The sequence below is a fragment of the Megascapheus bottae genome, chromosome 13 (genome assembly GCF_031878675.1).
Source record: "Megascapheus bottae isolate mThoBot1 chromosome 13, mThoBot2.hap1, whole genome shotgun sequence".
Classification (NCBI taxonomy): domain Eukaryota; kingdom Metazoa; phylum Chordata; class Mammalia; order Rodentia; family Geomyidae; genus Megascapheus; species Megascapheus bottae.
The window spans coordinates 16,321,037-16,348,822 of record NC_143521.1 but is presented as its reverse complement, the minus strand read 5'-3'; the positions used below and the strand labels follow the sequence as shown (position 1 = coordinate 16,348,822).

Genomic DNA, 27,786 nt, shown 5'->3' with positions numbered 1-27,786 from the left:
TTCAGCTGACCATCTGACTCTTGAGAGAGAGAAGAGGGCATCCTTCCCTAAAATTCAGAAGCCATTGTTTTGACTCCTTGTTTCCTGCATCCCTCATATAAATTGTTTTGAGATTGGGATCCTACTAGGGGTTGGGGAATTCTAGCAAGTCAGTTCTTTTTCCATTCATTACTCAAACTTATTTTTCATATCAAAGTTATGCCAGTCATAAGCTCCTTTCAAGAAGAAATGTAAAATGAGTTTTACATAACAGAACTGTTTACTATGTGCTCTTCCTCTTAGGTACAGTTTTTAAAGTCCCCATTTTTGTTACTAGGTTTTGATCTACAAGTTTTGATCATGTTTAAAATGTGCCAATATTGGATAGATGACTTTTTTTTGCCTTTGGGGCTCAATTTATATTTAAAGATACATTCAAATAACTTTCTGTCCTATTCCTGCCATTTTCTTTGTGCAGTTCTGCGTTACTTTGTGTCCACGGTTATTAACAGGATCTGTGTATCCCAGACATGGGGAACAAACCTCAAACAAGTATATACCTCCTTCCAGGTCACTGTCATTAACAGTGACTGATTCTCACCCTCTTCCAGAGTGACCCAGGTGGCTTTCTCCACAATGACCTGCCAACTTTAAGAGAATCAAAACATTCAGACTGGATCACTTAAAATACACTAACATCCAAACACACTTCTGCCAGGTCTAATGCTGACCTGTTTGTGATGAGTCACCTTTTAGCTGCATCACTAAGATACTGGAGCCCTCGCCGGCAGTTTTCATAATTAAGACAGCTTGCAAATTCATCTGTTGCAGAGCAAATCTGTACATTTTAGTTACCTTGCAAATTCATTGTTTTTTTATAGCTTTACTTATTTGTATCTTCATTTTTCAGTCTTCTGGTTGGTAGATCATAAATGTGGTCATTGGTAGCATGACTTGCAATTAGTTAACGACCCAAAAAATTGGTCCAGACCATAAGAAACAGCCTTATGCCTTGTTGGAGCAGTGCAATGAAATCAGTCTTTGCCACTTTGGTTCCTGGAAAAAGGTTACAACTAGATGAGTATGTTGACAAACAGCTTTCTTAAAATGAAACTTCATTCTAAGATTAATCTGAGCCATTAAATAATCAAAACATGAGTTAAGAGCCACCCCCTTGTACCATACCACAGTATGGTATATTGAAGGATAGACTCTTGAGACCAGTAGTGGATGGGAATCCAGCTGATACAGAATCTGATCCATTCTTAGAAGATCTTATTGAAACCCCTGAAGTCCCTAAATTTAACTAGTTTTAAACTCCTGATTTTCAGCAGTCTAATATGAACTTGATACTATCACTCCATTTTTAAATGATGCATTGGAGCCTGTGGCTCACACTTGTAATTCTAACTACTCAGGAGCTGAGATCTGAGGATCATGATTCAAAGCCAGGCCAGACACAAAAGTTTGTGAGACTGATATCCAGTTAACCACCAGAAAGCTGGACCTGGTGCTGTGGCTTAAAGTGGTAGAGACTAGCTTTGAGCTAAAGAGTTCAGGGATTGTGCCCAGGCCAAGTTCATGCCCTTCAACCAACCCACCAAAAAAAAATGATTTTTAAAAAGATGCATCTGGTTGGTTGGAAAGATGGTTTGTGCAACATTTGAAAGTCAAGTTACACAACATGTTTGCTTTTTTGAAGTAGAGAAACATAGTCTAATGTTATAGTTCCTGTTTTCACTGCCCCCAAAATAGGGGGCATTTCCCCGGGACAGAGGAAAAGCTGGCCAAGGATACACCCACAAAGTGCCTTGTCACTAAGATCGCTTGCTGTTGATCAATTCAGAATTTTGCTTTGGGTGCTTCTTTTTCTCAAATGTTCACAGAGTTACAGTTCTTTGGCCGACCAACTAAATGGTATGAAACCATCCTAGGAATTATTATTGGCAGTTACAAAAAATGTTGGCTTATCTAAAGTTAGACTATAGAAAAGGAAAGTAGAGAAAACTCAGTTATTAGAAAATACTATCGCTTGTAGCCATGGCTTGGTGGCTTACACCTGTAATCCTAGCTACTCAGGCGGCTGAGATCTGAGGATCAAGGTTCAAAGCTAGCCTGGGCACAAACTCTTCAATTAACCACTAGAAAACAGGGAGTTAGAGTTGAAGAGCTTAGGGACAGTGCCCAGGCCCAGAGTTCAAGCCCCATGACCCCCCCCCCCAAAAAAAATAGTATCATTTGTTTTCAGGAACAGACTGCATTAGACCATTGTGAGTCTAGGTGATCTACAGGTCAGAAAGGAAAGATCTGGCCATCAGAGCCAAGGTGCTATATGGGAATAAGTGGAAGCAGGTTATCATCTCAATATGCTTCTGCTTTCAGCAGCGCTTACACTACCTTCCTTCTTTCTTACTTACATTTTGTTGTTGAGAGTAGGGATAGGTCTACCATAATATAGACTAGGTAAACTGCTTTGGATACCTGAGAAGCTAAGTATGTAAGGGATGCTTGACTATAGTTCCATGACGTTTCCAAAACCTTTCACTTTGCAAAAGACTTACCATCTTTCACTGGGAAATAGACAGTGAAGGTATAGTGGCTTCCTTTGGAGATCGTTGGATTAGAATCCTAGGGTCATGGCTAGTGCTATGACTGGCTTTTTTTTTTTTGGATCACTTGCTAAGGCAAATGCAGGACCGTGAGATTGTCACTTTAGATTTCCATTTCCCCTCACCTCCCTCTCTAGCCTTAGAAGTAGCACATAGATGAGAGCAGACTGAAGTTACTTACTATAATGTTGTACATTGTCCTCACTAAAGAACAAATGAGTTCAAAGGTGAAAGGAATAAAAAACCCATTAAAAAGCTGAGCCCACTTTTTAGAGCAGTGGATTCATTTCCTGCCTTTCCAATGACTTACTCTACAATGCATGTCTACCCTAGGCACAGGGGATGTCACCACACACTATTATTTTACTTGTTCCTCAGTATGCCTCATATGCACAGCAATTTTTTTTTTTTTTTTTTTTTGGAGCGGGGAGGACAGTCCTGGGCTTGAGCTTAGGGCCTGAGCACTGTCCTTAGGATTTCTCAAGGCTAGAGCTCTATCACTTGAACCACACTCCTGGCTTTTTCTATGTATGTGGTACTGAGGAATCAAATGCAGGTCTTCTTGGATGTTAGCCAAGCACTCTACCATTAGGCCAACTGCCATTCCCACATAGCAAATTTTTGAAGCAAAGGGAAAAGAAAGCCCAAGTCAATTCATCTGCTGAAAACAGGTTATCTGAAAAGCAAGAGCCCACATTCCCCACTAATCATGGCTAAAGTTGCCCTTCTTATGTATCCTACCCAAAAAAAGGCTGTTTTTAGAAAGAAAACAGTAGACTATTAAAGGCTATTAAAGTTTGGAGTTGTCCCTGCCCCCTTCCCCCTTCTTTATTATGTAATACAGTAAGCACAGTTCTGGCATTTGATATGCAATTGAGTCAAGATAACAGTTTGCATTTCACCCTTAATCTCCTGGGAACCAAAAAACGAGTTGTGAGATTGTATTTCTATGGCTATAACAGTCTTGATTTTACTAATGTTTTCAAGTCATTAATATACCCACATTGATATATCCAGAAACCACTAAACTCATCTATGTGAGAAGAGAACTCTAACTATCCTCTGAAGCTAAATGGGTACACTTGATTGGTCAAATCCAACTTGACCTGAGGCTGTACACCTTTGGAGCCTGGCTATGTTCCTACTTTCTCAGTTGCATTTCTAGACTACTTTGTAGGATTACATAGAAATCACTAGTTAGGCTACTAATTGATTTTGGTTTGAGACACAAGCTGCCCCTTTTTCATGACTAGTTGTGTAAAGTCCTCTCAGTTTCACACGCACAGGCCTTAAGTGATATGAATTATGACCACAAAAGATGTTGTGCCCAGGCTTAGTAACTAAATGAGTGTTCAAACTGTTTAGTACCACATTAAGCCCAAACAAGGTAATTTTTTCCCAAAATGGTGGCTTACTATTTTCTTAGGAGCACCATCTAGTGGTCAAAGCATGACTAACATTTTAAAGATTACTTGAATTTGGGAAGCAGTGGTTCACACCCATGATTTTAGCTACTCAGGAAGCTGATAACAAAGTTTGGAAAGTACCATAAAAACTATCTTGAAAACCCACAAAACCAGGGCTGAGAGTGTGGCTCAGCGGCTGAATATCAGCTCAGCTGGCATGAAGCCTCAAGTTCTGATACCAACACCATTAAAAAAAAAATCTTTTCGGATGGAAAAGTTAAAAAAGCAGGTGTGGCACAAAGGGTAGGGTACTAGCCTTGAGCAACAAAGCCAAGTGTGTGAGACAGAGTGCAAGCCCCAGTACCGGCACACAACAAAGAAAAAAGTTAAAAGGTCTAAGTTGAACCTCATTCAAAATCGTTAGAAATGTAGTGTTAAATGTAAAACTCAATTTGTTCATCTGAACTGGACTTCTCAGGATAGTGGGAACATCTGGCTCTTACCTTGCCCATGGAGTTAAGAATTTAAGTACTCCCTTAAAGATGCCGGGTGCTGGTGGGAATGTGGCCTAGTGGTAGTGCTTGCCTAGGACACACAAAGCCCTGGGTTTGATTCCACAGAAAAAGCTGAAAGTGGTACTGTGATTTAAGTGGTAGAGCACTAGCCTTAAGAAAGCTCAAGGACAGTGTCCTGGGACTGGCAAAAAAAAAAAAAAAAGCCCAATGTGTTTATGTGTTTAAGCACAGCAGATTCCTTCCTCCCCTGGCTTTCCAATGACTCATTCTGTATAAGGCAAGTCTACACTAGGTATGGGAGATATTACCACACACTATTAATTGCACTTGTACAAGATAAAGGAAAGCTTTCCTACCATGGTGTTTAAGTATCAATAGCTAGACTATTCTTCTCCTAAGGGCAGCTATGCTCAGCACAGCTTTCTTAAGAAACTAGAGTGAATAAAATGGAAAGCCTTACCACCAAGTATGTAGAGAACACCCATCAGAACCAAAAGCAGTGTCAAGAACAGTTCCTTTATCTAATAAATGATATTTTAAGATTTATCAGCATATTTAGCTGAGTAAGAGGGAATCAGCAGAGCCAAAGACAATGACAGGAACATTTCTTTAAGACAGTATTTTTTTTTTTTTTTTGCCAGTCCTGGGCTTGAGCTCAGGGCGTGAGCACTGTCCTTGGACTTTCTCAAGGCTAGAGCTCTACCACTTGAGCCTCAGCACCACTTCGGGCTTTTTTCTATATATGTGGTACCGAGGAATCGAACCCAGGTCTTTGTGCATGCTAGGCAAGCACTCTACTACTAGGCCAAACTCCCGGCCTAAGACAGTATTTTTAAACTGTAGTTAGTAGCATATATTAGCTATGTGAGGTGGGAGGAGTCATGGTGACATTCCATGTGTGCCTATAATATATCCCAAATTCACTCCACGTGCTAAGAACATTTCTAGTCAGCTCTGACCTTCCATTGGAGTTGGGAGCACTCAATCTCAGCTTTCCTCCCTCCACACTAATTAAGACAATTATTAGAATTGGTTCTCCACAGATAACTAAGTTAATCAGAGAATGGGGACAAATAACTAAGTTTCATCTTGAGCATGTTTTCTTTCTCAATTAGGTTAGTACTATGCTCATTAATTTTATGCTCTACTTATTGGCCCCATCAGAAGGATAACAGGTCTTAGCCAAAAGGAGGCACTAGACCCATTATACACATCGCTCAAAGTTCCAAATCTCAGAAACTTTTGTCTCAGGAAATTTGGAACAGGTGTAAGTTTCAGGAAAAGGAACCAGTAGGCTCAACCAAAGTTCTGGAAGAGCCCACAGTGGCAGGAAGGATTCAATAGATACACGGAGGGGCATGTCTTGAGCAACCATCAGACTTAGACAACAAGTTAGGTGAGTTTTGAGGCACAGGAGCTTGCAACCCAACTATCCCAATTCTCTGTCCCATGAAAATATGTGTTCCAGAGCCTCAAGCTCATACTTGGCCTTTTTACTCTAAGCTAGCACTCTATTACTTAAGCCATACCTCTACTTCCAGTTTTCTGGGGGTTCAATGGAGATTAAGTCTCACAAACTTTTCTGCTCCAGTTGGCTTTGAATCCTAAGCCTCAGATCTCAGACTCTGGAGTAGCCAGATGTGAGTCGCTGGCACCCAGCACCATGTTTCCGAGATGAGGTTTTACTGTACTGTCCAGGCTGGATTCAAACTATTGGGCTCCAGCAATCTCTTGCCTCAGATTCCTGAGTCACTTGGGATTATTGGTGAATGCCAGTATAGGCTTGCCATCTAATACTAGCTTAACAGTTAATGTTAGGTCACCTGAGGATCAAGTAATGATCTGACTTCTCTTTGAAATGGACTAACAATGAAAGATGCTGACCCTATCCCTAGCTTTTAAGCCTATTATCTGTTGAGGGATGGAGAAATATAGGATAAGTGTCATTCTCTTTACAGACAAAATGAGCACAGGCAATTAATTGTAAACTTCCTTGAGCTCCCTTATTTCTCCATTTTTAATGGAGAAATAAAGTAAAATGAAAATCAATTATTAATTTCTTTTTTAAATCAGTCTTGGGACTTGAACTCTGGGCGTGGGTGCTGTCACTGAGCTCTTCAACTCAAATCTAGTGCTCTCTCACTTGGGGCTATAGCACAACCTCCAGTTTTCTAGTGGTTAACTGGAGGTAAGTCTCAAGGACTTCTGTGCCTGGGATGGCTGGCTGGCTGGCTTTGAACCATGATACTGAGATCTTAGCCCGAGTAGCGAGGATTGCAGGCATGAGCCACTGGTACCTGGCTTGAAATGTTTTTATATGAGTTGATCCTTTGCTATCTTTACAACCGGTTTTTCATTCTTTTACCCCTTTGTGCTTACACTTCCCTCTTCAGTTGGACTGTAAAATCATAAAATAGGTAAACTGGAATCTTCAAACTGGAAGATGCTGAACTGTCAAAAAGTAACATTATCTAGATATACAAATCTAACCTCCCTTAACATCTCATTAAGAAGAAAAAACCCAAACCCACTGAGAAAATGCTAGTCACATTCAGATTATTTTCTCTGTCTTACTGTTCCTTTTAAGCACATTCTTAGGCTTTTTTAATTTCCTTAGTTGAAATAGCAATGCCCAGGCAATCAGGAAACAATACTCTTCACAAGTAGAAAAGAAATTACTAACACAAAGGTTAAGGACAACTGTTTATTGCTACCAGAGGCTTTTATCATCAGCACATGGTCTGAATTGACTACAATACCTTCTTCAGACTGCAAAAAGGAGCTCAGGATCCAGAAGTCATGAAAAGGAATGTGGGTAGGTTGGGAGGCAAGGGGAGTAACTTTTATCAAGAAAATCTTAATAGTTAACATAAAACTAAGGTACTGAGTTCAGTTATTATGTGTTACAGACTCAAATTATAGAGCTGCCCCATAGACAGTCTCTCCTACTGATTACAAAGGAGTGAAAACATTGGTAACAAAATCTAATTACATGTCACATGTTTCTTTGGTGTGTACCTGGATATATTACTTTTATCACGTTCTTCTATACAAATGTCAAAAATGCTTTAAACAAACCTAAATGTCCTAATTATACACTTTTAAAGCTTTAAAATAAAAATGAAAACAGTAATTTTGTTTTTAACTCAAAAAATTCAATCGAAACAAAAAAATTCAATTTGGTAATAATAAGAACTTTTCTGTTACCACCTCTGATTCAAATGGGCCAATATTAAAGTACCTTTTTCAGACAAATTGGAACTTGAATTGGATTAAACATGGTTGTCATACTAAATTTATTGAATTGCTAAAAAAAATTTCAAGGGTTACCTATTCAGTAGAAATCAGTATATAGAGCAACATGCATAAAATTCATTCAGTATTCAACAGGGAACAAGCAAAAGCAACAGAAAATCAGGGCTGTGAGAGCAAGGGTTAGCAGCTATAACTTTTGGAGCTTTTTAAGCATTAAGTATGAAGTTTTTTGACATGGGGCAAGAGTCGAACTGAAACACTGCAAAGTTTTCTACTTCATAAAAATATTTTTGACTCTTTTGTGGTTATGTATATATTAAATAATTATAATTAGCCACCAAATGAATAGGGCTTTTGTTTTGTTTTGTTTGGGGGGGGCGGGGCTGGCTCACTTCAAAACAGCCTGATCTATAGCCTTTCCTGGTTTTGTATGTTTTCATTCCAGAATAGTCAACCTTAGTTTGCCCTGGCAGGTTAACTAACACTTGGGTGAAAACTACATGACAGAAACAGGCTGCAAGGGAGGACAAGGGGAAGTATGTCCCTCTTGTCTTGACAAATCAGTGCCACACACAGAACCCACATTTTCTGGAGCATTCTCTTCATTATAGAGCCGTTTAATTCCATCATAGAAGTCATCCACTTCCATTTCCTCTACTTTGCGTTTAGCAGAGGTGTGCTTGCACCCACTGGCAGCTGTACCTCTGACTGGCACTTCTGGCTTGCTGTTGTCCTTGGAGAAATCTGGGCCTGAGACAGAGGAGGGATGTAATCTGAACACTCCTTTGTCAGAGGTCACCAGGGTGTGCTTGAGGGGACGGTAGACATAAACGGAATTTAGAGGCAGGGAAGACTGCAGAGTAGAAAGATGATGTGCCACTAGCTCCCGACAGTGGATCAATTGGGAGCTATCCATCTAGGCCAAGGGAAAAAAAACACAACAGTGACCTAAGTAACATAAACCACTGAACATACACTATTACCGCCATCAGCTACCTTTTCATTTTGTGCCCTCTGCCCCACAGCTGCCTTTCTTTCCCCACATTCTACCTCACACTAGCTCCTCTAGCCTACCTATCATCTTAAATTATGTTCAAATCTCTGTTTCTGTGGAGAACTCTGTGTTTGATTATATATTTGCAATAGAATCCTAGATATCAGAGCAGAAACTTCTTTGTTCTTTGCTATGTAATCTATGTGCACATATCTTTGTCTCTTTACTTTCTTAATTCAGCAAGTTAAAAGAGGCCAAGAGGGTAGGGTAAAGGGTCTTAGAAATAGGAATAGACTCAAACACAGGTTCAGTAAGAATTCAAAATGCTAGAGAAAATAAAGACAAATTTAAACTAGGACAACAGGGAAGTCCAGTTAAGAATTTCAGAATAATTTATTTTGTTTTAAAACAATAAATGAAAATGTAAAACAAGTTCCATTTCTGTAGAAAACAGTAAACTTTAGGTTAAGAACATTAGGAATCAATGTTTTTGTTTTGAGCTTTACTATTATGCCCTTACACTTCAGGACAGTTCGGTTAACAATCCTTTTTGGGGTCACATTTGTCTGAACACTCCATCTTCCATGGCCATGCTTATATACCAACCTGTCACCATACTTACTACACTGTACGAGAATAATCTACTCAAACCTTTGGCCTTTCATTATAGATTACAGGATACTGAGTTGTAGCCTTTGTCATACACATACATCTTCTTAAACCCCAGTTCTAGCACAATGAAACCACATGAAGGATCTTCAAAATCTTACCTAAAAAGTCTTTCAAGCTAGGGGTCCAAGTGGCAAGCCTGAAGCCCTGAGTTTTAACCTCCAGCACTACAATAGCATTGTGGCTTACTTTCCCTATAATGATAGCACTGTCAAAATAATCGACAGCATCGTATGTCTCTCCCTTTATCAGTTATCTCACAATGCTTGGCCAGAAAAAATGTTTAACTTTTTAGACTTTGTACAATGTGATCCCAATCTCCTTTTCCAGCCCATTTCCTAGCATACTCTCAAACATATGCTCTGAATTATGTACGTACATACGTACGTACAGGTATGCACATAGAGGTCTGCTCTATACACACATCTGCTATGTTGCCCTTGCTTATTCTATTTCTTTATTTTCTTCTTTTTTTGTTATGCCAGTCCTGGGGCTTGCACTCAGGGTCTGGGCACTGTCCCTGAGCTTCTTTTGCTAACATTCTATACTTGAGCCACAGCATCACTTCCGGCCTTTTCTGTTTATGCAGTACAGAGGAATCAAACCTAGGGCTTCATGCGTGTTAGGCAAGCACTCTACCACTAAGCTACTTGTTCAAAGCTCCTATTTTGATTAATTCTTTGGCCACTAAGTAATTTATTCTAGAAAAGTAAAAGTACCAAATATGCTAATGCCTTCCTCACTGGACACAAAGTAGACTCAAAATACTATAATTTTTAAGCCAGGTACCAGTGGCTTATGTCTATAAAATCTTAGCTATTCAGGAAGCTGAGATCTGAGGATCACAGTTTAAAGCCAGCCTGGGGAGTCCATGAGACCTTCATTTCCAATTAACCACTCAAGAAACTGGAGTGGTATTGTGGCTCAGGTGGTCAGAGCAGTAGCTTTGAGCAAAAAAAACCTCAGGGACAGGGCCCAGGCCATGAATTTAAGTCCCTTGACCGACACTGACCCCAACACACATACACACACAGACACACAGACACACACACACACAAAGCTATGAATTAAAAGGAAAAATATCATTGTGTTTGTGTGACAAAGGAACTAGGAATATTTTATGCATGAGGACTGGCAGAAAATGATGAGCTAGCATATTAAGAGTAAAATAGCATGCAGATCTGTGCTATACTTAATTCTCTTTATATTCTAAAAAAATTTTAAGCTAAAAATTTAAGTCACCAGAACAGAGTCCAACAAACCAGTTTCTACTGCATTAGATGTAAACAAATACAATCTTACGAAGACAAAGTGGCTCATGAGTCTCTTACAAATATATAACAGATGGTCTGCAAATCTAAACCTGATTAATTCCATTAGGTAACATAACAGAATAAGGCTACTTTACAAATAGCTAATAATATACAGCACATTTATTATAGCTTCACATTTGAATAAGAATTTTTTCCACTAAATCATTACATATTACTTAGGTGGTATTTATCATTATCAACTAGTACCATTTTATACCAACTCATAAGTGTAAATTGCAAACAAATCTTAGGTAAAAATATTATCAGGACGAGTCCTCTTTCAGAAACAGCTTTTACCTATCGTTTACTATAAATAAGCTTTCCTTCTAATCAATATATTCATATAAAAACTCATTTTGGGGGGAGGGAAATAGGGACAAAAACATGAGAAGGGGTATCAATGTGTGTGAAATAATGTACCTTCTATCTGGCGAATATAAATGCAACCCTTCTATTAATAATTACAATAAAAAAATCTTGTAAGCAGTTATACACACAGTTGGAATAAAAAGGAATACTTTTATTACTTCAAAAAAAAGGATCATTTTTTTTATGGTCAGTATTTTTAACTTCTATGTAAGGGAGCGGAACAGAAAGGGACCACGTGAACCTACTGATATGGCTAAGTATTTCCTTATCTAAAACTAAAAGAGAAATATTAACAATCAAGTGTTTTAGAATCAAGAAAATGCTACATTTATAAGCAAGAAAAAGACATCCAACCCACAAATTTAAAATGTATAATACTTTACCCTATTTTTAAAAGCAGTTTGCCACTAGAAGATTAGAAATATCTGTTAGTTTTATAACTACCAGGTAACCCTACGTATTCCAGTTAAGAGGAAGACATAGAGTGAAAACTATTCAGTTACAATGACACTTACCTGTGCTTTCTGAAGCAGTTCAATTGTAAGAGGAAGCCAATCGGGAATGAGTTTCTCCATTTCTAAACTAACCATAGCCAATGCAAGCATGGATCCTTTGAACTGCAGAAGTGGATTGCAGGCCATACAATAAAGAAGTTGCTTTGTAAGTACTGCCAAATGTTGAGATGGGCTCAATTTGGGCAAATTGAAAAGTAACTGAGGCCTAGTTGACACTGCAATGGCATGAAACTTAAAAAAAAAAAAAAAATCACATAATCATGTTAGTTTTACTTAAAATGTCTAAGAAATTATGTACAGAAGTGAATTCTCATTTATTATTCAATTTCTAAGTTTGAAATGTTAGCTTCTACTTCTATTTTTTCTTGACTAATTTTTCTTTTCATAAATAAAATGGCCAATCTCCTTTTCAATTTACTAAAATCATTAAACATTCAAATAAGCAACTAAAAGTCAGGCACCAGACTAATACATGTTATCCTAGTGGCTTAGAGAGTTGAGACCTGGAGGATCACAGTTCAAAGCTGATCTGGGGAAAGAAAAGTCTCGAAAAATCTACCTTCAGTTAACCAGCAAAAAGCTGGGCTTTTTGTGATAGAGTGCCAGCCTGGAACAAGAAAACTGAGTTCAAGTCCCTGGTACTGGCAAAAAGGAAGAGAAAAGGAAGGAATGCTAAGAGGAGAAAGAGAAAAAGAAGAACCTAAAAGTCTTTGGGTATACTTACAATGTGAAGAAAATCCAATGGTGTGGCTGTATGGAGATCCCAATTCAACTTATCCAGAATAATTCTCTCCATTCTCAAAATTTCAGATGAGGAACAGCCACAGAAACTATCTCTTGCCAATACCTTCAGCACTGGAATTTTCTATCCAAAGCAAAGGAGAAAAGGGAAAGAAGGAAGGACAGAAATGCATTTTCAGTTTTTGTTTGGTAAGCAAAAGTAAATTCAAAAAAGAAATATAACTAATCTTAGAGAAATTTATTACCTCATCCTCTTCAACAGTCTTGGCTGCTAGGAAAAAACAACTGATTGCAATGCAACTCAAATATTTTGGATGGGCCTGAAATTTTGAAAAGGAAAAAAGAAAACAAGCCACTTTAATTAGTTCAAAGACAGTTTGTTTTTATGATTTAAAAACTTAAATACATGATGATGTGACAAGTAAGTATGCACACAATTTTGTGGAATTCCTTAGTTGATTTACACTTTTAACTGAAATTAACCCTAATCATTTTCAAGGTAATTTACTATAAAAAATTATTCTAATGCTGAAAATTTAACTAAAGTTAAAGTTACTTAGCTGAAGTTAATTTCTATCTAGTAAAGAGAAGCTTGACTTTCTTTTTATGCTGATTCTGGAGCCTGAACTCAAGGTGCTGTCCCTGAGCTTTTCTGCCTAAAGCTAATGCCCTACCACTTGAGCTCCACTCTCTTTGGTGGTTAACTGGTGATAAGTCTCATGCACTTCCTGTCTGGGCTAGCTTTGAACCATGATCCTCAGATTTCCATCTTAAGTAGCTAAGAGTACAAGTGTGAGCCACTGGCACCTGACATCATGAAAAGCTTGATTTTAAAAGGCAATTTTTTAAATTGTATTTTATTGTTGGGATGAGGTATAGCAGTTACATTCATTCATTAGGTAGTAGGTATATTATTTCTTTAACATTGATAACACTTCCCATGTTTTTCTTTCAATTACCCTCCCCTACCCCCTCCTGAATATCTTGTTTTTCCCCTTCCCTTCCCTATTTCAAATAAACATATAAACAATATACCAGATACCAAAGTCAGGTACAGTAACAAGGGAAACAATGGTTTCTATTTCCTGTAGCTCATTTTGATAAATATTTTATGTGGTCAGATGCACATAGCTACTGAGCCAATGTGATCCAAATGTATGTGGTACCAAGGAATTGAACCAGGTCTTCCTGCATGCTAAGCAAGCATTCTACCACTAGGCCAAACTCCTGACCCCTATGCATGTTTATTTTTAAAGCTAGTTTTATTCTCTTAAATAAAATACCACTAACAACTAGGTGGCAGAAAAATTAAAGAGAATGAAAAAAGTTTAACAGTAGAACTACAAGTATATTTCCAATGCTTTAAAAAAACAAGCATAAGGGCTGGGAGTTAGGCCTATTGGTAGAGTGTTTGCCTAGCATGCATGAAGACCTGGGTTCGATTCCTCAGTACCACATACATAGACAAAAAGCCAGACGTGGTGCTGAAGCTCAAGTGGTAGAGCAATAGCTTTGAGAAAGTTCAAGGACAGTGCTCAGGCCCTGAGCTCAAGCCCAGGACTGGCAAAACAAACAAGCAAAAACAAAAACAAAAAAAAAAACCCCACACACAAAAAAAGAACACATAATACTAGTAGAAAATAGGAATTAGGTGTATACACATATATACACACATACACCTACATTCAAATCTCATAAGAACAAAATAGTCCTAAATTCATACATGGTCAATTAATGTAACAATATGTATTTCTTGCTGGAAGCCAGTGGTTCACATATATAATTCCAGCTACTTGGGAGACTGTAAGATCAGAGCAATATAATCAACCTGAGCAGACACATACAAAAACTCTTTATCTCCAAATAACTAGCAAAAAGTTACAAGTGGAGATGAAGCTCAAGTGAAAAACACTAGTTATGACAGAAAAGAATGAGCCAGAGCTCAAGGCCCTGAGTACGTATGCATGTGCACATGCATATGCATGCATACACGCATACATGCACAATGATGTATTTATTGGGTTAGATATGCTTAAAGGTGACTTAAGTTTGCCTGTGTTCCTATGTATAAGATCATTTTCATTTCGTCTGTCAGTACAGCGTAAGATGAGGAATAGTTATCAGAAGAGCACCAAAACCTGCTTTTGAGTAACAAATCAACACAAATTCACTAATATAGGTAAGCTGGAACCCCTTGTGTATAAATAACTAAGGTAAAATAAGAAGAGAGGTACTGTGCACATGGGCTTCCTAGTGCTATTTGCCTGCTAGGACTAGGAATGAGGCTTCATTCACTATATAGCCTCTTTATGGTTTAAGTACCTGTATCTAAACTACAGGTTAGACTAACTTTAAATATACAGCAACCACCTATAAATAAGATTTTTGGATATTAATAAATATGACAGGATCCAATTAGTAAACATTATGAAAAATAAGACTATTTGGCAAACTTCTGAAAACACTTCCTCAAGCGTGCTTAAAATGTTTAATAAACACAGAAATTATTTTGTAATAAAAAAATCCCCAAAAGAAACTTAAATTCACCTTCTCATGGAATTACCTGTGAACGCGAGGCGAGTTATATATTTAATATATAATAGAAAGAAGGAAGGTTTGTTGCTAAGATAAAAGTAGGTATTTCATGCAAGGCTCAGGTTGTAGAGTGCCAGACAATAAGTTAGAGCAAGTATCAGATACCAAATTTAAGTCCTAGTTTTGGACAAAAAAGAAACACCTATTTGGGGAGGATTATAAATTTAAGGGCTCTTTTTTAAAAGTCTCAAGATTAAAGTAAGTTTAAGGTATGCATTTTTCTATCTGATTCACTGTCCAGCTTTTGTATACCAAAATGTTAGAAGGTAACTAAATACTACCAGTGTTATATGGTTTGTATCGCAATCAAGAGAGGAAGTATGTCCTAGGGTATCAGTACTTGCAACAAAAAGGAAGTTAAAGAAGATAACAAGAAATGCTTCGAAATTTTAAAACAGAAGACACTACAACTTCATAGGGGTGCATACACACTTACCAACTTTAGCTCAACATACAAATCCTTAAAAAAAAGATTATTTATGTTCAAGTCTATCTTAAATACTCACCTTTACAGTAGCTAAAAATCTGTCCAAAAGACTGCTAGCCAGAGCAAAGGTTTCTGGGTAAAGGTTGAATTGGTACTTGAGCTTAGCCAGCCACTGAATTACTTCATCTCTCTGGGATGGAGAAACATTCTATAAAAGAATTAAAAATTGAATGTTATCATCAACAGTTTATTTAGAATTTCCTCACCAAAAAGTTAGTACACACACTAGATGCTAATGGTTCATGCCTGTAATTTAGCTACTTAAGAAGCTGAGATTTCCTGGGGCTGGTGGCTCACGCCTGTAATCCTAGCTACTCAGGAGGCTGAGATCTGAGGATTAAAGTTCAAAGCCAGCACAAGCAATAAAGTCCATAAGATTCTTATCTCCAAATAACCACCAGAAAGCCAGAAGTGGTACCGTGGCTCAAGTGGTAGAACACTAGCCTTGAGCTGAAGAACTCAGGAACAGCACCCAGGCCCAAAGTTCAAGCTGACAAAAAAACAAAACAAAACAAAACAAAAGCTGAGATCTGATTATCAGGGCTCAAAGCTAGCCCAGGTGGGAAAGAGTATGAGACTCATCTCCAATTAACCACCAAAAAGCAGCAAGTAGAGCTGTAGCTCAAGTGGTAGAGTAGTGCTAGCTTTGGGTACAAAGGTTCAAGGATAGCACCCAGGCTCTAGAGTTCAAGACCCAGGATCAGCACCAAATCGAAAAAAAGAAGATTGTTCAAATCAAACTTGAGTTAGATGAAGTTAAAACTGGTTATTATATTTAATATCAATACTCAATATTTTTTCCTCTTTTTTGCGAGGGGGAGGGGCCAGTTCTGGACTTTCTTTCCTCAAGGCTAGCCTTCTACCACTTGAACCACAGCACTACTACCAGCTTTGCTATGTATGAGGTACCAAGGAATTGAACCTGGGTCTTTGTGCATGCTAGACAAGCACTCTACCACTAGGTCAAACTCCCGGTCCATTGCTTTCTCTTTATAAAAATTTTTGTTATGTCATCTCATCGAGTGTTTGTAGTTTAAGTTATATTGAGATGCTCAGGTAATATAGTATCTTAAAATTTTTAAACTGGGCACAGGTTTGATTCCTCAATACCACATACACAGAAAAAGCCAGAAGTGGTACTGTGGCTCATGTGGTAGAGTGCTAGCCTTGAGAAAGCCCAAGGACAGTGCTCATGCCCTGAGTTCAAGCTCCAGTGCTGGCAAAAAAAAAAAAAATTAAAATTATTACCAACAGACAATTTCCTAATTAAATTCTCTCAAGTCCTGAAAATAAAATATACTGAATTTCTTTTTATTTTAAGAAATAGCCACTAATTTATCTCACAAAATATAAAGGGATTATGATAACAGAATGATAGCCATAGTACCAAAAAATGCCAGGACAATAAATCATACAGTTCTGGATGACAAAATATTGAAGGAAAAAGTGACCTTAATTACTTAGAAAGATGATGATTTAAATTTTCCTACAAAAACTGCTTAATTTTTAGAAGATATGCCACCCTTTAATACAATGATCTATGCACCTTTAACTCCAGAATTTCATCATTTGTAAACTAGTAATTATTTAAATGAATACAGTTTTGTGTTTAGTGAGTTGTTTCAATAAGATAAAGCTTAAAATAATCGAAGCATTGCAATCTTTAGTGTATCATTGCAGTAACCATTTCTGATGAATCCTTTTAAAAATTACTTATACTTAAGTATAGAAATAGCTGAAACCTCTTCCCTAATCATTAGCAACTTAATGAAACTAATCCCTCTATCAAGATGTATTAACAAGCCAGGCACAGGTGGCTCACCACTGTACTCCTAGCTATTCAGGAAATCTAAGGATAGGGGTTTAAAACCAGCCTGGGAGGCTCAAGTGGTTGAGTTTTAGCCTTGAGAAAAATCCAAGGACAGTGCTCAGGCCTTGAGCTTAAGCCCAGGACTGGCAAAAAAAAAAAAAAAAAAAGACTTTGCTATTTGGGGACCGGGAGTTTGGCCTAGTGGCAGAGTGCTTGCCTAGCATGCACAAAGACCGGTTTCAATTCCTTGATACCCCACATACATAGCAAAAAGCCAGAAGTGGTTCTGAGGCTCAAATGGTAGAGTACTAGCCTTGAGAAAGTCCAAGGACAGTGCTTAAGCCCTGAGCTAAAGCCCAGGACTGACAAAAAACAAAAAAAAACAACAAAAAAAAACAGCCTGGGCAGACAAATCTAAAGGCCTCTTCCTCTTACCTGCACTTAACGAGCAAAAACCTAGAAGTGAAGATAATGGCTCACGTGCCAGAGCACCAGTCTGGAGCAAAGAGCTAAGTGAGAATTAGAGGCACTGAGGTGGAAACGAGATCTAAACTACAACTGGACATCACAACTTATACCAGACTCTAGACATTCACATAGAGATTAAAGGAGGATACTCTTAGGGAAGGAATTCAAACTCCTCTGAACAATTAAAATTTTATCAAACTATTTAATCAAAACTTTTGAATACTATCATTGAAACCTTCCAGGAAATGGAAGGATGGTTGTTGCTGTTGGTGGTGGTGTTTTGTCTTTAATTTGGTGTTTTGTGTTTTAAGGGGCAAGGGGGGAAGTTAGGGAGGGAGGATGGTAAACAAATAGTCATGGTATTTAGTATAAAGTATGTGAAAGATGAACTATTCGACTTGTAGTCAGGAATGGAAGGGCACACGAGGTAAGTGAAAGGGGTGACTCTGCCTAAAAAGTTGTAGTCATTACCTGACTTATGAAATAGTAATCCCTCTGTACAAAACCTTACTATACAATAAATAAATTTATATGTGTGTATATGTATGTATGTGTGTGTGTGTGTGTGTGTGTGTGTGTGTGTGTGTCCCTGCATGCGTGCACGCGCACCCGCAGAGAACTATCCAAAAAATAGCTAAAGCATGAGGGTGCCAGTGGCTCACACCTGTAACCCTGGCTACTCAAGAAGCTGAGATCTGAGGATCACGGTTCAAAGCCAGCCTGGGCACTGAAGTCAGTGAGACTCTTACTGCCAGAAAACTGGAAGTATTGTGTGGCTTAAGTGATAGAACGGTAGGTAGCCTTGAACTGAAGAGCTCAGGGACGGCGCCCAGACCCAGAGATCAAACTCGAGGACCAACAAGAAAGGAAGGAAAGGAAGGGAAGGAAGGGAAGGAAGGGAAGGAAGGGAAGGAAGGGAAGGAAGGGAAGGAAGGGAAGGAAGGGAAGGAAGGGAAGGAAAGGAAGGAAAGGAAGGAAAGGAAGGAAGGAAGGAAGGAAGGAAGGGAGGTTGGTTGGTTTTTATTACAGAAGGTATTCATTCAAGTCAACTAATCTTTAATTTGCAAAATGACAAGTAATTAATAGTAACTTATTTCTCCAGCTTGTGAGAGAGAATAGGAATTGGCAAAATTAAAATAATACAGAAAGAACTTAAATATCTGTCATACATTCAACTCATTTAAAGTTCCTTGGCCCTATTTCTATATCAAGTTAAATATCATGTTAGGTACGAGGAATGAAAAGCTGTGTGTCTTATGTAATAAAACTGTGAGGTAGAAAAACTGAAGTTATTTTTTAAAACTGTATTATGAGTATAGTTACCTGAGTTATATAATTTTAACTCCTCTGTACATCACCTTTATAATAACAATTTTAAAAAAAAAGCATATAGTCAGTGGTAACTGGGAGTTCAGCTGACTATGTTATAAGAGGCTTCTAATATTGACACTACCCTAGTAGTATGCTTCAATTTCTTGTAAATACTGAGAAAATGAAAATTAAATTTGGGTTCAGTGGAATAATGGTATAAAGATGTTCTGCCTCCATGGCTACTACTTATTAGTTGATGAGAAGAACTGGCAGTAACTCTCTTATAGCTGTAAATCAGACAACAAAAAAGCAAAATAAGCAAGCAAGCAGGCAAGCAAAGTTAATTGTTTCAGAAAAAATAAAATTAAAAAAATGTTTCTCAAATAAAGAATAGAGCTTGTCTTTAATGGGACCTATTTTCCAATGCAATGTCAGAATACTATTGCATATGCAGCAGTATACATTTTCTAATAAAACTCATCTGTCTGAAAAGAGAAATTACCTGATTTGTAGGCATTTTAGGCACATTCACCTTCCACATCTGGGCTTCCCTAGAGATTGCCTTTTCCAACAGGAAGGACAATCTCTGATTTTCCAAAGGTCCTGGAAACTTCATGATATCCTATGGAGCTGTCTGCCACCCAGCTTGATGTAGCTACCTATAAAATCAAATACAAATAATGCTCAGTACTTAATTATAGAATAAAAGTAGTATTACACACATGTGTATACTGGTAACTATTAAGTAATTTATAAAATAAAAAAATGTTATGAGGCAATATAGGACTTTACAGCACTTTAAAATACAATAATCAGTTATTCAGTCTGGCACCGGTGGCTCATGCCTGTAATCCTAGCTACTCAGAAGCTGAGATCTTAGAACCTCTGTTCAAGCCTGAAATCCTAGCTACTCAGAAAGCCGAGATCTGAGAACTTCAGTTCGAAGCCAGCATGGGCATGAAAGTCCATGGGACTCTTATTGTATCTTCAATTAACCACCAGCAAACCAGAAGTGGCGCTTTGGTTCAGTGTGGTAGTGCACTATCCTTGAGCTGAAGAGCTCAAAGACAGCACCCAAGCCTAGAGTTCAGCACCAGGACACACAAAATAAAATAAAAATAATCAGTTATTCAAAACATTCTCACTAAAAATCTGAAATTCAGTTATAAAAAAACAAAAACAATGCCATGTAATTAATACCTTATCAAAATGGCAATATCAACAACAATGTAAATCATTGGCTTTTCAGTTATCACAAACTATTCCTTAAAAAAAAAAACTAAAATAGACTGCTCATTTTTTCTTCATTGAATTTATATTTACATAAAATAATAGTTCAACACTACAAGGCTGAGAGGATGAAGGAATGTAAGTATGGCTTTCAGGGAAGGTAAAATGAGAACCTTATTTCGGTATTTCATAGTGGGTAATCAAGGAAATAAAAACTAAAGGAAAACCAAAAACGGAGGGTAAAAAACCTCAAAACATGAAACCAAAAGCTGTTTTGCTTTGTTTTTTTTCTTTTTGTGAGTCCTGGGGCTTGAACACAGGGCCTGAGCATTGTCCTTGGGCTTTCTCAAGGAGTAGTCTGCCACTTGAACCACAGGACTGCTTCTGGTTTTTTCTACGTATGTGGTACCAAGGAATCCAACCCAGATCTTTGTACATACTAGGTAAGTACTCTACCACTAGGCCAAACTCCCAGCCCTAAAAGCTGGTTTTCAGAAAGCTCAAAACCAGCAAACTTAGCATAGGAAAAAAAAAATCAGGAAAGATAAATTACTGAAGTCAGAAATAAAAAGAGAACATTACTATTTAAAGTTTAATTACAAAAAAATTATGAACAATCATACATAAACAAATCACACAATTTAGATAAAAATGAACAAATTCCTAAAGCTACAACCTACCAAAACTGACTTAGAAGCTGCAGGCACAACTCAAATAGTAGTGGCTCACATCTGTAGCCCTAGACTCTGATCTGAGGATCTCAGTTAGATACTTGCTGGGGCAAGGAAGTTTGGGGTTTTTTTTGGCCAGTCCTGGGGCTTGAACTCAGGGACCCAGGCACTGTCCTTGAGCTTTCTCAAGGCCAGCATTCTACCACTTGAGCCACAGCACCACTTCTGGCTTCTGTGGATGTGGTCCTGAGGAACAGAACCCAGGGCTTCGTGCATGCTAGGCAAGTAATCTACCATTAGGCCACACTCCCTACCCAGTTTATAACTCTTATCTCTAAATAAGTACCAAAAAGCTGGAAGTGGAGCTGTGGCCCAAGTAGTAGCACTAGCCTTGAGCTTTAAAAAAGCTCAGGGATAATGCCTGCCCTAAGTTAGAGCCCCAGGACTGGCAACACTTCCCCCCCCCCTCCCGCCACACACACACACACACACACACACACACACACACACACACACACACACACACACACACACACACACACACACACACACACACACACACACACACACACACACACACACACACACACAAGAAAAGGCTGTACTGGTTAAACATTTACAAAAAATTGCTACCACATCTTCCTACGCTCTTCTAGAAAACAGAAAAGGAAATCTTCCCAATTCATTCTACAAAACCAGTGACTACTCTGCCACTACACCAAAAAGGGGGCTCATCAACAAGACAGTAGCAAACAGAATTCTGAAACATAATGAAAAGAACTATATACTATAACCAAGTGAGTTTTGTCCCAAGAATGTAGAGGTTGGTTTAATAATCAGAAACCAATTCATATAATATACCATATTGACAGGAAAAAAATTTTGTTCAACCTAGGAAATTGTAATGAAGGAAGGGAAAAAGTTCCCATTTCCTTAAATAATAAACAGAGCTAGGAGTAGTAGTTTATGTCTAATTCTGCACATAGGAGGCAGAAGCAAGATGAACTTCAGTTGGCAGGCTTGGTGCTGGTGACTCATGCCTATAATCCAAGTTACATAGGACATCAAGACACTGGTTCCAAATCAGCCATAGCAGAAAAATCCGTAAGACTCATAGTCCCAATAAACTACAAAGAAAAGGCTGGAAGTGGTGCTGTAGCTCATGGTAGAGCACCAGCCTTGAGCCAAAGAAGATCAGCAACACCAAGCAGGTCCTACTTTCAAGTCCCCAAACATACCCCACCTCCCCAAGACACACACAAAGAATTCCAGTTGGAGGCCAATAGGCCAAGATGGGCCGTGTGGCAGGATCATCTTGAAAGCACAAAAGAAAAAAAAATTAACTGGAGAAGTGAAGATATTATACATTAAATGAGGATATCTAAAATAAAAGTGCAATACCTATTCTGGACTGGATCCTATACTCGAGGAAAATATATCTGTCAGGGTCACAAACCAAATCAAATGATATAAATGAATGGACAGTAGCTTACATTAAACTAAATGTATTAATACAATTTACTAAAAGAAAATTTTACTGATTCCCTAAGAAAATATTCCTTCTGTCAGGAACTATGTTTCAATATTTTAGGAATACTCATAATGTAAGACATACCTAGAGAGAAATTTTAATGCCAATGTATGTAAATTTTTTAGTTTTTGTTTTGTTGGGTTTTTTTTGGGGGGCCAGTCCTAGAACTTGAACTCGGGCCCAGGAATTGGCCTTGAACTTTCTCAAGGCTAGCACTCTACTACTTGAGCCACAGCACCACTTCCGTTCTTTTTTTGGAATGATACCAAGGAATTGAAACTAGGACTTCATTCATGCCAGGCAAGCACTCCACCACTAGGCCACACTCTAGGCCCTGTATTTTTTTTTAAACACTTCTTTATAAGGAAACTATGACATGGAGATCACAGTGGCTTCAGTTTTTACTTCTTTTACTGACAGTGTGCAAGTCTCTTTCTTAATACTATAATTCCCATTTTTAGTTTAGATGAATAATGAACTTTGCTAAAAAATAAAATACAAACTCCTAAAATTTTACTTTTCTCCTTGCTACAGGGTCTCACTCCATAGCCTAGGTTAGCTTGAAAGTTGTGAGCCTCCTGCCACCACTTTCAAAGACAAGTTTATTATTCTTTCTACTAACTTTATTGCCATCCCTTATTAATGTTCACTCATATAGTCACCTGCAGAATTCTGAATGCTTTTTAATTTTTAAAATCAAAAGAACTGAACAGGGCACAGTGGCTCATGCCTGTAATCCTGACTTTCTCTCCCCACTCCCCGCTCCCCAAACCTGTCCTGGGCTTGGGCTCAGGGCCTGAGTATTGTCATTGGGTTTTCTCAAGGCTAGAGCTCTACCACTTGAGGCACAGCACCACTTCTGGCTTTCTCCTCTGTATATGGTACCAAGGAATTGAACCCGGATCTTCGTGGGTGCTAGGCAAGCACTCTACCACTAGGTCAAACACTGGGCCCCTTATGCCTGTAATCCTAACTACTCAGGAGGCTGAGATCTGAGGATGGTGGTTCAAAGCCAGCCTGGGCACTAAAGACCATGAAACTCTTATCTCCAATTAACCACCAGAAAACCAAAATGGTGCTGTGGCTCAAGGGGTAGGGTGGCAGCCTTGAGCTGAAGAGCTCAGGGACAGCACTGAGATCCAGTTCAAGCACCATGACCCACAAAAAAAAAAAAAAAAAAGAACTGGGCCGGAAGTTTGGCCTAGTGATAAGAGTGCTTGCTTTCCTAGCATGCACAAAGATGGGGGTTCGATTCCTTGGCACCACATATATAGAAAAAGCCAGAAGTGGGCCGGGAGTTTGGCCTAGTGGTAGAGTACTTGCCTAGCATGCACACAGACCTAGGTTCAATTCCTCTGTACCACATGCATAGAAAAAAGCCAGAAGTGGTGCTGATACTCAAGTGGTAGAGCTCTAGCCTTGAGAAAGTCCAAGGACAGTGCTCAGGCCCTGAGCTCAAGCCCAGGACTGGCAAAAAAAAAAAAAAAAAAAAAAAAAAGCCAGAAGTGGATGGCTCAAGTGGTATAGCTCTAGCCTTAAGAGCTTATGGGGGGAGAGAAATGGGGACAAAAACATGAGGAGTAGCAATGATTGTGAAGTAATGCACTTTCTATCTGGCAAATATAATGTAACCCTTCTATTAATTACAGTTAAAAAAAAAAAAAGAAGAAGAAAAGAAAAAAGCCCAAGGACAGTGCTCAGGCCCCGCATTCAAGCTTCAGGATTGGAAAAAAAAAAAAAAAAAAGAACTACACAGGATGGATATAGATTACCCAAAAGACTTGAGACCATAAGTATTTCTGATTTTTCTAGATTTTGGAATATTTGCATATACATGAGGTGGACAAGATCCTAGTCTGACAAGAAATTCATTTTTTATCCATCTTATACATATAGCCCAATGGTAACTTCATACAATTTTTCAGTAATTTTGAATATAAAATGTTTCAGGGTGTGTAATCTTCCAATGTGGCTAGACACCAGTATTCAAAAAGCTTTGGTTCTCAGAACATCTCATAATTAGGGATGGCTCAATTCTGGTTGGCATACTTCACACACACAAACTTTAAAATGCTCACATTTCTCTTCCCACTGTCTCAACTATTGTTTCTGCTAGGTTACTTTACATGATTATCAAGAGCTTAATAACAGTTTTACTTTTGTATAACATAAACTTTATTACCAGTATGCATACAGGGTCACTTGCTCTTCTGAAACATCTGGTAAACGACTTTATTGCATTATTGTATTTATGATGATTAAAATGCCAACCTTGGGCCGGGAGTTTGGCCTAGTGGTTAAAGTGCTTGCCTAGCATGCATGAAGACCCAGGTTCGATTCCTCGGTACCACATACGTAGAAAAAAGCCGGAAGTGGTGCTGAGGCTCAAGTGGTAGAGCTCTAGCCTTGAGAAAGTCCAAGGACAGTGCTCAGGCCCTGAGCTCAAGCCCAGGACTGGCAAAAAAAAATAAAATAAAATAAAATAAAATGCCAAACTTATTAACAATCCTGTACTGATGCTGACTTCTGGATCTTAGTTTTTCCTCTGAAGAGGGATTTATTAATGAAGACCTTTAAGAGCCTCTTTGACTTTACCAACAATAATCAATTACTGGCAATTCATCCAAAACAATGTTTAGTTACAATGGAATAGTTTCCCACACATTGGACTTTTAACTTGACATGTTTGTACATTCCTTGTAAATATTGCCATCAGTGTGAATGGTATTGTCTTCTGGAACTGTGCAGTGTGCCCCGACTTTGTACTTTGTGCATTTGACTGTTAGGTGATGCTCACTTCTGAACTTAAACCTATCTCACACTTGGAGCGATCTTGATGACTAACGCTCAGAGTCTATCACCATGCCAAACCCCTAAATCTATTTTTTAAAGATGAATAAGCCTGCATAAGATGAATATTAATTACACAATCAATACAAACCAAGGAGCACTCTCAGCTTCCAATCTTGACCACGGTGAGTTCCACTTTAACATGCTAAGATGTTACCCTACCACATACCCTCACTGTTTGCAATTGGAGATCATGTCTACTCTATCTTCCCAATCAGAATATGCTGATTCCATGAGCCATCAGTATTAAGAAATGTCTCCTAGTTCACGAGATCAGAATCTCTCTTCCCTCTGGTTTCAGATTAGTCTACTTCAAAACAATCTCCATTCTATCCTGACCTATTTGTCCACTTCTCTCTGTTCCATCTGACACAAATGATCTGCAAATAACACGACTGTGAACACAAATTCACACTCAGGACAAAAGCCAAAAGGCATTAAGAGCCAGCCTATTTGAAGTTATTAGTTAAGGTTGTGCAGGCTAAGCTCCTCTCCTATGTGCGCAGGTTACTACCTGCACACAAGAGCCCTCCTGAGGACGAAACGTGTTGCAAACAACGAAGGACAGTTGCCTGGAAAATTGTAAGCCTCACCAAGTGTGCTGCCCAAATGCCGAGTGGTTCTTTCCATGTCAGAACAAAATCGAAACGTTTCACCTTGACAAAGATGTAGGTCCATCCTACCTACTGATAAGATACCAGTCATTACTTTGCCACGATCCTCAACTTCGGTCAAAATGGTCTGCAACTGAACCCCTGGGCCTCAGAGAGCGTTTGACGCTCCTTTCAGCGTTGAGTATTTTAATCGGGTCTTCGGGGGTGCAACTCAATTCTCACCTCCTCCGGTTCCACTCACGCACCTACCCAGGCACTGGGTAGCCCTCCCCTTTAGCAATTCCCGATGCTCTTAGCAGCTCGCCCCGTTGGCTTCGCATTCACGATCAAAGTTATCTTCCGGCAGGATCGGCGGGGTTCGAGGGTAGAGGTGTGACCCCCCCACACACACACCTCCTTTGTGCAATACAGGTTCAAGGAGCCTAGAACGCACCCCTGAGTAGGCCTGCTACTGCCACCAAAAAAACAAAAAAAAAAAAAGTTACGGGCTGACCGGAGAAGCCGCCCGATTTCCAACCCGACAGGTGCTGGGTGGCTCCACCGGAGACCCAAGCCGCTAAAGCCGCCCCCCCCCCCCGCCCCCGAGGGGGCGGGTCTCGGCGACGAGCGCGCGCCTCCGGCGCTTCCCCTCCAGCGGAGCCGGGAGCGCGCGCGCGCGCGGCCGCCGCAGGGACTCGCCGAGCCCCTCACCCCCAATCCGGCCCCTCACCTTCTCCTCCTCCTCCTCTTCCTCCTCCTCCTCCTCCTCCCCCGCAGAGCTGTATGCTTCGCAGTGGTGACGCGGGGTCATCCGGGGGCCCGTTACCACTCCATCCCCCTGGGCGCGCGGGACGAGGGCCCGGCCGACGAGGAGGGAGAAGAGGGGGGGGGGACCGGGCCGGGGGAGGGGGGGGGGCAGGGGCGCAGGCGCTCGAGCGGGACGCGCGGCCGCGGCCGTAGGTCCGTCAGCGAATTAGTTCCATGATGACCTCGGGCCCGAGGCCGCCGCCGTCACCGCCGGTCCTGCTCCTCCGACCGCCGCCGCTGGTGCCCGGGTGAGGAGGGGGCTCCCACTCGCCATAGGGCGGCGGGGGCCGGGGAGAGGCGGGGGATGAGACCGGCTCTGCCCCTGCCCGGGGGAAACGACTTCGAGGGGAAATGGTGAAAGGGGGAAGGGAGAAAGAAAAAAGAAAAGAAAAGGAAGGGAAAGGGGGGGGGGAATAAGAAAAAGCGAGACAGAGGCGCTGCCGCGTCCGCTCGCGGGGAAGGCAGGGGAGGGAGGGGAGGAGCAAGGAGTGCCGGCTTCCCAGGCCCCGCCCTCGCGGAGGGATTAGCTGGCCTCCGAGGTCCTTGTAAACAACGCGGCGCTAGCCGCCCGCCCCCCCCCCCCCTCGCTTCCCCCTCGCTTCGCCGCCTTTTCCCTCCAACGAACGAATAGAGAAGGCTGGTAAGAAAAAAAGGCTGACAGCTGAAGCCGCTGGCCTGAGGGCAGAAGGAAGCAGGACGTTTTCCTTTGGGCTAACTCGAGACGCGGGGACTCGTTTTCCTCTGGAGCGGAAGAGCCTCTTGACAGCCGCACGTTGACGTAAGCGCCCGCTCTGCTGGCTGGAGAGGCGTGCGCCGGCCGGAGAGTGCGCTGCGCATGCGCCCCTGGGAAGAAAGGAGCCGCGGGCGGAGCGTTCGCTAGCGGGGGGGGGCGGGGGGGAGATGGCGGGGGAGGGGAGAGGGGGAGGGCTCGACTGGCTCCTTGACCCAACAGTCTGGACCCTCCTGGTGTGTCTTCCACCTTCTTCTTACTAGCTTTTAGACGAGTTTAATGCGAAGAAGCAGGTGATCTGTTGCATCAAGATGAACGGTGTTTAGTAACCTCGCAAA

At 40.1% G+C, this 27,786-nt stretch overlaps 2 protein-coding genes across 3 annotated transcripts in view; one reads left to right on the top strand and one right to left on the bottom strand.

Moving 5' to 3' along the window:
* The window catches only part of Septin11 (septin 11), a 98,139-nt gene extending 90,033 nt beyond the window's left edge, over positions 1 to 8,106 (top strand). For both annotated transcript variants that reach the window (XM_090343382.1, XM_090343387.1), the window contains one exon: positions 6 to 8,106. Coding sequence is in view for 1 of the 2 variants with exons in the window: in XM_090343387.1 (XP_090199513.1) it covers positions 6 to 9 (4 nt within the window). In the remaining variant the exon portion in view is untranslated. The remainder of the gene's footprint in view (positions 1 to 5) is intronic.
* Ccni (cyclin I) lies at positions 7,200 to 26,810 on the bottom strand. Its single transcript, XM_090343390.1, has 7 exons — positions 26,642 to 26,810; positions 19,539 to 19,695; positions 15,467 to 15,595; positions 12,611 to 12,685; positions 12,349 to 12,489; positions 11,625 to 11,855; positions 7,200 to 8,680 (listed from the first exon to the last, which is right to left on the bottom strand). The coding sequence occupies exons 2-7, from the start codon at positions 19,650 to 19,652 to the stop codon at positions 8,261 to 8,263; spliced, it is 1,110 nt and encodes a 369-aa protein (XP_090199516.1). The 5' UTR covers positions 19,653 to 19,695; positions 26,642 to 26,810; the 3' UTR covers positions 7,200 to 8,260.
* Positions 26,811 to 27,786: the final 976 nt, after the last annotated feature.

Coding starts and splice junctions, on each gene's coding strand:
- Ccni (XM_090343390.1), bottom strand. CDS start 19,652: ATGAAGTTTCCAGGACCTTTGGAAAATCAGAGATTGTCCTTCCTGTTG. Junction 15,596..19,538: donor CTAAAATGCCTACAAATCAG/GTAATTTCTCTT, acceptor ATTCTTTTATAG/AATGTTTCTCCATCCCAGAG. Junction 12,490..12,610: donor AGACTGTTGAAGAGGATGAG/GTAATAAATTTC, acceptor TGCTTTGGATAG/AAAATTCCAGTGCTGAAGGT.